Raw genomic sequence first — 13103 nt, forward strand, 5'->3', positions numbered from 1 at the left:
CAACTTTCTTATTGATTTCCTTACTCTTTTTTGGTGATTTTGTTCTCTTGCTTTTTATCACGAAATTAAAAAAGAAAAAGGATGGATGGTGGTGGGGGGAGAGGGAGTGGATTTTGGGGATGAAAGGATGATTATTGTTCAAACCTGGTAGGCAGTTTTTAAAATGTAATTCTGGCATCTTCACCCACCTTGCACGAGTAAACAGTGATATAATTAGTCCGTAGCATTAGCCAAAAAGAGATGAACCAGTTCTTCTCCTTTTCCTTTTTTTTTTTTTTATCAATGCTAGTTCCAAGGAGGAGGTCGACCATTGCTTTTTTCGGAGTGTTCAATGGCAGCTTTGGACTATACAATAACTATACAGGAATGATGTACGCGAAGTAAACATTGGAACAGTCGTTGGGATAAATGAACTTAATATAATAAGTAAAGTTAACGTGATTTACACAACTCAAATCATAAATGTATCAGGAGAAACGGAACAGTTGATATCTTTTAGCACAGAATGACATTGATAACAGCGATGTAGTTAAGAAAATTAGTCTATCGTGACGCAAGATGAGTAGAATACAATAGCTTTCTAAATAACAGCTCTCTTTACTGTTTTGTGCTTCAGTTCGCCTTCATACCCATAAACCTTTAGTTGATCTATGGGTTAGCCGAAGAAATGTACTTATAATGATTGATAACAATATTTATTATGATTCCTAATGGATTAAAGAGTTGACTTCTATCAAAGTATGATTCAGATAGGGTTTTATCATTTAAGGCAAAGCTTTAAAATTGTTTTGATTTCAAGAAAAAAGTCAAATGGTAAGACAGATAATGAGGCTTAACCATTCGTGCTCAGGTAACACGCGCTATTTCATAGCACGGTTAATATAAGGGAAATCTATGTGTCAAATTTAAGTTTTTTAGTGGTAGGTATTTTGTCATTTGGACCGTTTCCACGGAAAGGTCCATACGCTAAGTACATTATCGCCTTCTATGCGCATAAGAAATATAGACTGAATAAATATAAGAAAACATTGATATAAATAGATAAATTAATAACATATCTGCAGGAACTTAGAGCTGAGACCAATGTGAATTTTAAGTGTTTTAAAATGGGACAAAAACGCTCTACAACTTTTCTGTCGCTGCCCAATAGAGTGCAAGATAGATTGCTGGACTCGTAGTCAATCTTACGCGTATTCTAATTTGGCACTGCTTAGTGGCTGCATGCCTTGCATTAGCCCTCGATTTGAGAACATATAGCTTTTATTTTGTTGTGAAATTATACTGAACGAAGCTAAGAAAGTATTACTTAACGCCATATAAACCATGTAAGTGAAAAACACTCCAACTAACTTCTACTTTGAACACACTACTGCGAAAACTTCAAAACTAGTTTCGTCTACGACCTCGTCAGTTGATGACAAAAAAATTTTCAAATTTTTAGCTTTTGTTTGTTATCAACTGACGAGGTCGTAGACGAAACTACCAAAAGAACGCAATTTACTAATCTATCATCTGATCAACTGAATTTCATGGGATCAGGAGTCATCAAATCAATTACCTGCAGGTTCCTGCAAATTTAATTAAAGCAACTCTCTAGCTAGTTTCATAATCAGGAGCAGTTTATTATCTTGGTACATTGATAATCTCGCTTTATTTGTATAATTTTTTTTAATCTATATGTTTTGTTTGTCTATTTTCTGTTGTTTTCCGCACACGGCAATGGATCTCTTACTGTTATCAATTATTCACCTGAGCTGCGAATGATTAAATAACCGAATTGTTTTTCTTAAAATTAAACTTTTCAAACTCTCCATTTCTTTAGGAGAAAACCTAACCATATTGACCTTTAACTCTCTCTCTTTCGGCAATGATTTTCCACATGATACACAGTTTGTCGCTGTTTGGTTATAACTATAATAACACATAATTTTTTAAGTGCAGATTTTCTGAAGTAAAGAATATTTGGTAAAAACCACAATGAAAGAGATGCTTCCTTGCCATTTCAGTATATGTTGGGTAACATGTGCTCTACAATGTATCATTCTAACCAGGACACTCAACTACATTGAAGGAAAAAGAGTTTAATAGTCTATAAAAGCCACTCCACAGTTGAATTGATTACAACAACTTTTACAACAAAGACAGAATTTCTTTTGAGAACTATTTACTGAAATTTATACATCCGTGTTTTAAATATACAAAATAAGATATGGCGTATCTGACAGCGATTTTTCTGAGAATCTTTTTTACAAATGTATATGCAGACATTACCATAGAGATGATAATCCAAAAGGACTAAAAAAAAATCATGTTACATTATACCATGTCACTTAAGCAAATCTTTGGAAATTTCCATGGACATTTCTGGATCGATTAGAACGTTAATGAACATTTACATTTTACCATGTCCATAGAAGATCTATGGAAATTTCCATGTACATGTCAAGATCGATTAGAGCTGAACATGTTACATTTTACCATGTTAGTAGAAGGTCTATGGAAATTTCCATGCACATGTCTAGATCGATTACAGATAAATATCTTACATTATACCATGTTAATGGAAGGTCTATGGAAATTTCCATGCACATGTCTAGATCGATTAGAGCTGAACATCTCACATTGTACCATCTTAATGGAAGGTCTATGGAAATTTCCACCATGTCAGGATCAGTTATAGCCGTACATCTTAAATTTTGCTGTGTTAATGGAAGGTCTATGGAAATTTCCATGCACATGTGTAGATTGATTAGAGCTGAACATCTTACATTATACCATGTTAATGGAAGGTCTACGGAAATCTCCACCATGTCAGGATCAATTATAACCGTACATCTTAAATTTTGCTGTGTTAATGGAAGGTCTATGGAAATTTCCATGCACATGTCTAGATTGATGAGAGCTGAACATCCTTACACTATACCATCTTAATGGAAGGTCTATGAAAATTTACATGCACATGTCTCGATCGATTACAGCTGAATATCTTTCATTATACCATGTTAATGGAAGGTCTTATGGAAATTTCCATGCACATGTCTAGATCGATTAGAGCTGAACATCTTACATTATACCATGTTAATGGAAGGTCTATGGAAATTTCCACCATGTCAGGATCAATTATAACTGTACATCTTAAATTTTGCTGTGTTAATGGAAGGTCTATGGAAATTTCCATGCACATGTCTAGATTGATGAGAGCTGAACATCCTTACATTATACCATCTTAATGGAAGGTCTATGAAAATTTTCATGCACATGTCTCGATCAATTACAGCTGAATATCTTTCATTATACCATGTTAATGGGAGGTCTATGGAAATTTCCATGCACATGTCAAGATTGATTAGAGCTGAACATGTTACAGTTTACCATGTCAGTGGAAGGTCTATGGAAATTTCCATGCACACGTCTAGATCGATTACAGCTGAATATCTTACATTATACCATGTTAATGGAAGGTCTATGGAAATTTCCATGCACATGTCTGGATGGATTAGGGCTGAACATCTCACATTGTACCATGTTAATGGAAGGTCTATGTAAATTTCCATGCACATGTGTAGATCTATTTATAGCTGAATATCTTACATTTACCATGTTAATGGAAGGTCTATGGAAATTTCCATGCACATGCCTAGATCGATTAGAGCTGAACATCTTACATTTTACCATGTTAGTAGAAGGTCTATGAAAATTTTCATGCACGTGTGTGAGTCGATTGCAACTGAATATCTAAGATACGTCATTTTATCATACAGAAGATCTATGGAAATTTCCATGCACATTGTTTGGATCGATCATGACTGAAAAATTCTTTCATTTGAGCCATGTTGCTGGAATATCCATGGAAATTTCCATGCACATTGTGTGAATTGATCATAGCTGAACATCTTAAATCTTGCCATGTCAATGGAAGATGTATGGAAATTTCCATGCACAAGTGTAAATTGATTATAACTGAAAATCTTATATTTTACCATTCTACTGGAAGATCTATGGAAATTTCCATTCACAAGTGTGAGTCGATTATAACTGAAAATCTTATATTTTGACAATCTACTTTCCAAATTCTGACCTGAGCCGTTGATGCTCAAGCTTCTCTGTATCTGGAATAACATAATCTGGGGGGGACATCAACATTTATTTCTGCATCAGCCTGACATAAATAAAGAAAAGCAAGCTTAAAAAACTGTAGCAAAAACACTTATTCCAGAAATTTAATATTTGAAGGACATGAACCAGACAGTAGAGAATGAAATGACCTCAACAATAAATAAGCTTCTAATTTAAGTAACTTACAGCTGTATACCATCAAGCTGTAACAGAGATCAGTTTGTGATTTTTCTAATAGTACTTGTCATTGTTACTAATATTATTGTTATTTACAATTATTATTATCATTATTGGTCTTGTATAATGCTAAGAATTAAAATGTAAGATCATCACACTCCATCTGAGCAAAACAGATATCTTCAGTGCATGAACAGAGTATAATTGTTAATGGAAAGTATTGTTGAGATTTTTTGTTTCTATTTATTCTCCATTGTACAGCAGATATTTCCACTTACTTACACTACAGTTAACCACTGTTCTCAGTGGATGAGGGTTTACCGGTTTCCAGTTGTCCTTTTTGCCACTCCCCCAGTGAAATGGGCAACATCCCCTCCTTCACAGCAAAAACATGCTCAACCTCGGCAGCCTTTGGAGATGGGGTGTAACAACTCTCAAAGGAGGTCACAAGCTCTATCAATTAACAAGAGAAAACATTTTAAGATATTGTATCCATCCATATTGTCAGGAGAGGATAAACATCAATCAATTGAAGGCTTAAAATATAACTACACGACTGTCTCAATAGTTATACAAATCTACTCTGCTCCTCTTGAATTTTATATATATTTTTTAATACAAATCCATAATTAGTTAACTATAGATTTTCTCTTAGTTAACTAATTAATATATATACCTCTGTAAATAGCTCCTAGTCTTTTTTCTTTTTTAGTGTCCCCAAATTAGTAAGGGATTTTTCCCTAGCTTAGGATGGCTCTTCATGTAATGACAATTTCAATAAAGTTTTACTACTACTACCACTATTAGTACTGCTGCTGCTACTACTGCTGCTACTGAGGCTGCCACTACTACTACTACTACCACTACTACTACTACTTCTACTACTACTACTACTGCTACTGCTACTGCCACTGCTACTGCTACTGCTACTGCTACTGCTACTGCTACTGCTACTGCTACTGCTACTGCTACTACTACTACTACTACTACTACTACTACTCATTTTCTAAGGTAGAAGTTTACTGATTGCATTCCTCCTAACAGTACCTATAGAGGTTCTTGTGTCCCTCTTTACCAAAAATTCAGAAAGCCTGTAAGACACAATTTAATATGACTAACAATTAACAACAACATTTAGTATTTTGAAGCTGGCAATTAAGCATCCCAGCAGTGAAACTTTGACTGAAATCGGCAGCATTAATAAGATGGTTCTGCAATGTAACTATTCTCAAAGAGAGTTTTCCTCTCAACTGAATTCAATGAAAATGAAACTCTGATTCTTACTTGTTAAACATCTGGTCAGCAGCTTCATGAGTGTGTCCAAATTTAGTTTTACCTATAAAGACAAAAGTTAGATTTGAAGGAATTTTTTGTTCATGAATCACGCTATAAAAGGAATGGTTACAAATTCGTTTTATTTAATTTAGTCTGATTTATGATTTAGACTATATACGAGAAGAAGCTTGTTGGTGCAACTAAAGGACAACATAAGATGTACTGTACCTTTCATTTAGTTTGGCGTGCATCCATAGCCCATCAAGTACGATTTACCTTGTTTGCAGCGAGTTATTGCCCAGAAGATTCCCACGTATCATGCACATCTCTGCGAGATCCACGGCTTCTAAGCATTTCTCAGCACATCCAGATTTTGTTGCCTTAAATATACAGAAACCCACAGAATTGATGAATATTTCGTAACTTTGAGTCGATAGTAGCCTAAATCTCAGACGGTCTGAATCCAGTTTCTCAAATATCCGTCAAAATCACGAGGGCGCCTTGTATCGTCAGAGAACCAGGGTAAATAATCGCCTTCGTGCCTTCATCTTGAAGTAAAAGACTGTAACTCGTAAACAACAAAACAGCGAACGGCGGAAACAAATCACCCAAGCAGCCTCTTTTCCTCTCTCTACAAAAAACGACCAAAACGTTTACTCTTCCCCACTTCTTCTGCTCTATATGGCATAGCCAGCAACAAAATAATATCGATTGATTGTTTTTTTTTTTTTTAAAGTCGTTACGCTGTTGGCTGTTTTGGTGTTTACGTCCACTCTGTAATGGCTATTTCGAACCCAGTCTCTCCAATAAACGACACTAATAGTTTATACGTTGCGCTACAGTCGAATTTAATTCAAGGTCGCACAAGCAATTAAATTCGACGATAGCGCGACGTCTAAAACGAATTAAATTCGTCTGGTGAATTAAATTCGTCCTTGACGTTTTATCCGTCTTGGTAAGACGGATAAAATATCGATAACGCGTCTTCAGTTTTAACGTCGCACCGAGAGTCGCGTATAATGAAATGCATGCATTTTCTTGATGTATTTCAATTTATTTCAAAATGACACCTCTGACCAGAGGCACTGCATTTGGGAAGAGAAATAGATTCAATCCAACTGATTTCGACGCATAAAACCACGCCACGATTTACGTCGACGGAACGACGAATTCGTCTGAATTAAATTCGACCGTAGCGCGACGTATAAACTAGGCCTAAGGAATGCGTTACGATATGTCACTGCGGGAGTTCGTGATACTTCCTATCTAATTACCACAATTATCGCTTTGGATTTTAGAGCCTTTCCTTCTTTCAAAGAAGCAGCATGACACTTCTCGCGATCGCAACCTCCAGGTTTTTTCACTTTTCGAACTTTTCCTACGACAGATACGTCTCTCTTTGTTTACTAGGTTAGAAATATCAACTTATCCTTTTTTAATTTGGTTAAGATGACAACTAAGAAGTATGATGAAACTTTCTAAATTGCAGACAATGTGTCTTTGTCAGATATTTTCAAATCAGAACTTGAAATATCTTACATTATAAGGTCAGGCACTCCTTCCACCTTGCCCGTACATAACAGAGGCTTAAAATAAATGACTAAATAACAAAAAATTACGTAAACTCGGCCCTTCTGTTACAATTCTTGCTTACAAAAAATTTATCAAAATACATCGAAATGAAAACTGCCTTTTTATTGATCTTCTAATTTCCCAATAGACGGTAGTTTATAGATTAGGGCGTCAAGATTGTTCCACTATCCTAGTTGCTGTATTATGGATTTATGACGCTCCACTTTGCAGTGCAAATCCAGCTCACTAATACGTGTTCCTCACAATGTTCACAATAAGCCTTTTTTACTTGCTTTGGATGCGCCGCCCAAAGCCCGATTGAATTCCCGGTCTTCCTCTACGTCTAAAGTCGGAAACTTGTCAAATTCTTTCAAAATGGGGCAAAACCTCCAGGACTGATCTTCAACTTTGATAAAATGAAGTTTTAGTTCTCTCATTTTTGCGCGTTTCCGGCGTTGGGTTTTTGAGGTCAGTTCGTTCCTATCTCGTTTTTCACTTTGGATTAGTCGGAAAAATTAACTTTTGGAATACACTGATATCCTTTTTTTTTTTCAGCCACGTCCACGATTTTAGCATCATTTTAAACACTGGAGGAGAAACACTTGGAGGAGCTCTTAATTGCTCCTTGGCTGCGTGAATAGGTATTGAATTGTACGGACGGTATAAGCTGGCAAACAGTTCTCCGGCTATTCATAACGAGATCTGTTACTTTGAGAACATCAAAGAATTCCTCTACTTTTCCCCCTATATCAACTGCAGTGTTTCTGAATTGAGAATTATTATCCTCAAACAGAAAGAAAAACGTTCTGTTTTTGAGGTTAGGGAAGAGCTGATTAGAAATTTACCTTCAAGGTTGCCGCTTTGCGCCTTGTTGCCGCTGAGGCTTTCATTTTCAGAAAGGACCACATTGTCATCGTCCTCACAACCTGCTGCGCTAGAAGTTTCTACTTCTTACTCTTTGGAAGCTGTGTGCTCAGGCGAGAGTAGTGTTTCAGCTCTTGAAGAGTCTAACGATTCGGTAGTCGATCGAGGCCTCCCTTTTCCGTTTGGCAGGCGTGCTTGCTAAGAGACGTTGAAATACCTCCACGGCTGACTCTACTATTCTCGTAGCTCGGCTCTCAAAGCTTTCTTCAGTAACTGATGTTTCTACCAAAGGTTCTTCGGCGAGACTTGAAGGAATCGAGAGTGACAGTGGCTCTTCTGCAACCGAACTAGAGTAATCCATAATATCCATAGCCGTTCGTGTATTCCTATTTCAGTTTGAAAAAACTAACAGTTTCCTTAACAGCGTGATGCGGCTGTCGGAAATTTGAAAACTCCTACGTCATCGGGCATACAAAAGAATTTCTTATGGGGTGTGCATATTAACCAATAAACAAACGATACGGCTTAAATGATCTCAATTCAAAATGGTGGTCGCACATTCTTTAGGGTTCATGCAGGTCAGCTATTTGACAAGCCAGGCTCAAAAAACTCAGTTAGTGAAAAGATATGGCAACAACACGTGGTAGAGGGTCCTCGCTACCTTACTCGAAAGAAGGAAAAAGGGAAAAGCGGCACTATTCCGACAGAAAGTGGTACTTCGCGAAAACAGAAAACGGAGAGGTGCGCCGGCACACTGCATCATTACAATAAATCATCCATTTTAGCGCAGGATGGCACTGATCCTGGGTCTGTTGTTCACATGAAGCCTGCGAGTGAAGATCGAAGGAAACTCAAGGTACGTTTCGTTTCGAGAATTCTGAAAAATTTAAGCTTCAGTCAAAAGAGAATTTGCTCTAAGAAAGATCATTTTGAGTTTGTACGAGATAAGGATCATTTCCTATCGTGCAATAGAAAAATAAGTTTGGAGGAAAAAAATATTCTTGTGTCTTAGATTAGCTGCATTTGATTTGGCTTCCAAAAAGGTCCGCACTGAGTAAACTTGGCCTGTCTATGGCAATGGATTTCCCTCCTTTCGGCGTTTAGCTTACTCTGACCATTCACTCTCAATTTTTACTACCTTTTACATGAAATTTCCCACACAAATTTAAAGCATTTCGCAATGCGAGCACAATAGCAATCAATCTGTAACACTTTTCAAAAATGCCGCAAGAAAGTTCCGCTTCTAGTCTCCGTTTCCGCTAAACTTGTTTGGACGGAGCCGGCGATGCCGCATTTTCAATCGAATTTACTTTTCACACCAATGTAATTCGTAAAAGATACGGTAAAATGGTTTTATGATATTTCAAACGGCATTCATTGTTTCTTAGGTAAAATAAACCTCGGAAAAAGTCTTCTCCCGGACGTTTCAAGTTGTTCTTAAATCCCACCGACGACCTCAATAAACTGTTGTACCGAGAATTTTCTGACATTTCAAGATTTGGAAAACAAGTCAGAAAATTACTAGAAGTAGAATTGTTCCCCACGTCAAGTTCTGACAAACGACCTGCAAATAGTTCCTCTACCAGTGGCTGCGAGGAAAATCAAGGCAAAAAAACGGTGAGGTGAGAATGAGTCAAACACCATTTCCGTACAACCAAGTGAACCATTTTCTTTTGATGCTGAGACCTTGTCGATTACGATGTTTACGACGACAAACGTAAACGTAAGAGCCAGTGTCATTATTGTTGGCACACATCGAAAAGTGCCACAAATTGGTTTGTGGCTGAGAATGAGGTGGACCTCATGCAGCACATCATAAAGCTTTTCGTGCCTCCAAGAGGGATTGTATTATTGTTTGGAGACTCGTACACTCTAGGTAAGACACAATTATACAAATAAAATGTACTTAAGCTGCACATTTTACAGACATTGACTCCTTTATTTTCTATGCCATAATACAGTAACTAAATTGCTAAAAGAAGTGAGACAAAATTGCTGACTTTCAGTAGCCGGCAGTCAAACCATCTGTAAACAATGCCAATACCTGCAAAAAGTAATAACTTGTTTATCCCTTATTTTTATGTGTTTCAGTGAGTTTCTTCCTCAAACTGACGGTTCAAAGGAACGTGAACTTATTATCCGTATATAAGGACGAGAAGCCTGTTTCTGGTTTTAGGAAAGAAGCTGTCACGCTGAGCCGTTCAGCATGCAAGCCGTGATCAGGGTCCAAAGATAACGACGAGTGGAGAATTTGTTTAGCAAAACATGAAACAGATACTATTTTGAATATTCGAATGAGTATTACATGAAAATTTCCATAAACTTGTTTTGAAAAGGAATTTCGGACACTATAAATATGTCACTATAAAATTCCATACACCCATTTTGGGCCAAGAAAGTTTGAAATTATTATTATTTTTTGCGTGTGAAAGGGTATTACATGGATATTTCCACGTACCGGTACCGCTTTGGTCAGGACTGTTTGATACTGTTTGTATACGAGGATAAATATTTCATGGAAATTTCCATAGATCATTTTGGTGAGGCACTATCCGGCACAGTGAAATCGTATAAGAATTGCATGAAAATTTCCTTGTACCTGTTTAAATTGGTTCTGTATGGTTGATACTGTTTGTATACGTAAATGAGTATTACATGGAAATTTCTATGTACCTGTTTTGATTAAGAATGTTTGATACTGTTTTGTATACGCGAGTAAGTATTACATGTACATGGAAAATTCCATGGACCTGTTTAATGGCCAAAGGTGTTTAAAATTATTTTTTTTACGCGCAAATGGGTATTACATGGAAATTTCCATGTACCCGTTCAATTTTGTTTAACAATGATTGATAATGTTAAGTATACGTGAATGAGTATTACATAGAAATTTCCATTGCCTTTTTGTGTGGCACAATTGTATTGAAATCATAAATACTGCTGACAAGTTTTCTTCTCTGAAAAATAAATCGAATTTTAAATGGTTTACTTAACCATTCGAGGGATATATGTGCTGCTGTTTGGGCGAGTTATCATAATATTAGGGTACCGTTCACCACTGATAACTGGAAAAGTAGACGCCAACATGCTCATTTTTTACTGTTTAGTAACAAGTTGAAAGAAACCGATTAAAATGTTTTGAAATTAACTGAAACATATATAAATTGTGATGGCCGATTGAGTCACTGAAATTGTTGATTGAGCCGTAAGTCTTAATTCATAGACAGCCGCTCGGTGATGTTGGCGATTCTTTGCTTTAACCTTAGTAACTATACCATGGCAAAGTTTGATTTTTTTCCAAATTTCTTACTTCAGAAAATCTGTACTTAAAAAATTACGTGTTTAATGTTTTCTTTTAAATGTTTACATAGAAGCCTGTACCAATTGTGCTCGGCAGCCTTTTAGCAACTTTTGGCGTTTAAGGCAACTTTCTGCGGACACAGCAACCTCGAGAAGTCTTTGCCTTTCAGAGCAGTTTTTTGAGAAAATTGTATGTTTAGGTCAAGCACGAAAAAGTCAACGATTTCATAGAAAACTTCCCCTTATGCAAATTATTTGAAAGTTTATCAGCCTTTTAAACACATAACCTGTCCTTGACAACGGTTCGCGATCTTGATCTTATAATGATGAGTAATCAGCAAAACTGAGTCGAAATGAACCATGTGTTTTGTTGCGTTGGTCCTAAATTGCATCCATATTAGCGAGCAACTCTTCTTTTTTTGCCTTTTATTCTATCAATAAATGCGGAGGCTTCTAAATTAGTTTTCTTATATCATTCTTCCCTTTTTTTTTTTATTTTTGTTCTAAGAATCTTTATTTTTATAGTTTTTATGTCCACTGATCGAGGTTGAAAATACAAATTCAGAGTCATCCGAAATCACTTGGTTAATGATATTACCAGTTTTCAATGACATAGTTTGTTTGACAGCTGTCAAGAAGTCTACCAGACAGAGGATACTGAGGTTTTTTTGCCTTATTGGATTCAGTTAATTGAGACATTCAGTGCAAAGTTGTTTCACTCTTCATTTCGAAGCAGTAAATTCCAAATTGTCTTCTTTCTAATACTATGTCCTCTGTAGCTGGATTACACTAACCATTGTTAAGTCCTCCTTGAGGTGTGTGCTCGAATAAAACTCCTGTAGAAGATCTGAAAAGTGCCTCGCCTACGGTAGGTAGACCGAGAGGAACTTCATTGTTTTAAAAAGTTTCCAAATGTCGCTGGGTCGTAGAGTTTTGTCTGCGCAAACTTGCGAGTATTACTTTAAATTTTTTACTTATTCACACTCAATAAGATAGTTGGCGATAAAATAATTGTCATTTTCTGGTAGAGGGGCTCTCTATAATTTTTTATGTCGATTGATAATTATAAATTTTTCTTCTTAATATGAGAAGGTGGTATCGAGTTTAAAGAGGACATCTAAGATCTACAAACCTTCAGATTAACGGATTGAAATCGACGCGATAGGCAAATTTAATAAGATAATGCACCTGACTCTACATGTTAATGTTTACATGTACCGCTGACTTAAAACTATCATCAATTTAGAATATTAAGGACAATTTGATTTATTTTTACAAACTCTTGTTATTCTAACGTATGAGAAAATTTTTAATATCTTCATATTGTCGCCATGGTTAAACTGACTTGCCAGAAACGCTTCACTGTTCTTAAACTAAACTCATTATAAACGTATTTGGATTCTTCTCACGAAACTTGTAATGAAACAGACCTGACAATTTTCATTTCATTCAATTTTTATTCCATATTAAACTTTGGGTTAGATTCCGGTCTAGCAATAGGGCTCAAAAACGCACCATTTATGGTCATAATTTTCTTTGTTTAAGGAGATTGGGCTCTTTTGTTAGTAGCACAGAAGCGAATATAATGGCTTAAAGGACCAATATAATCTGCTAAGGTGGAGGGAAAAGTTAATGAATGCGTGTACCTTAGTTCCAACCGATTTTCAATTGCGTAGGAAAGTGAAAATGAAATGTCATTTTCGTTTTTCGTTTTTGTATGGAATTTGGAAAGCGGATTGCATGTCAAGTCAAGGCGTTTTTCGTTTTCCGCCAATGGCACTGAAACTGACGTTCGGAGG

At 36.3% G+C, this 13103-nt stretch overlaps 1 protein-coding gene and 1 long non-coding RNA gene across 6 annotated transcripts; one reads left to right on the top strand and one right to left on the bottom strand.

Annotated features, from left to right (window-relative positions):
- Positions 1-2065: 2065 nt before the first annotated feature.
- LOC148735781 (uncharacterized) lies at positions 2066-7142 on the bottom strand. Of its 5 annotated transcripts, none has more exons than XR_015999030.1 (5): positions 5797-6659; positions 5578-5629; positions 5341-5384; positions 4576-4746; positions 2066-4159 (listed from the first exon to the last, which is right to left on the bottom strand). It is a non-coding gene; the product is annotated as an uncharacterized LOC148735781 (long non-coding RNA). The 5 variants fall into 5 exon arrangements; XR_015999029.1 differs by having other exon boundaries at positions 4572-4746; XR_015999031.1 differs by having other exon boundaries at positions 4615-4746; positions 5797-6657.
- A 1251-nt stretch (positions 7143-8393) lies between these two features.
- On the top strand, positions 8394-10066 carry LOC148735782 (uncharacterized). The gene is made up of 2 exons (XM_088754418.1): positions 8394-8860; positions 9393-10066. The coding sequence occupies exons 1-2, from the start codon at positions 8534-8536 to the stop codon at positions 9399-9401; spliced, it is 336 nt and encodes a 111-aa protein (XP_088610544.1). The 5' UTR covers positions 8394-8533; the 3' UTR covers positions 9402-10066.
- Positions 10067-13103: the final 3037 nt, after the last annotated feature.

This window comes from Stylophora pistillata, chromosome 3, assembly GCF_964205215.1.
Source record: "Stylophora pistillata chromosome 3, jaStyPist1.2, whole genome shotgun sequence".
Classification (NCBI taxonomy): Eukaryota; Metazoa; Cnidaria; class Anthozoa; order Scleractinia; family Pocilloporidae; genus Stylophora; species Stylophora pistillata.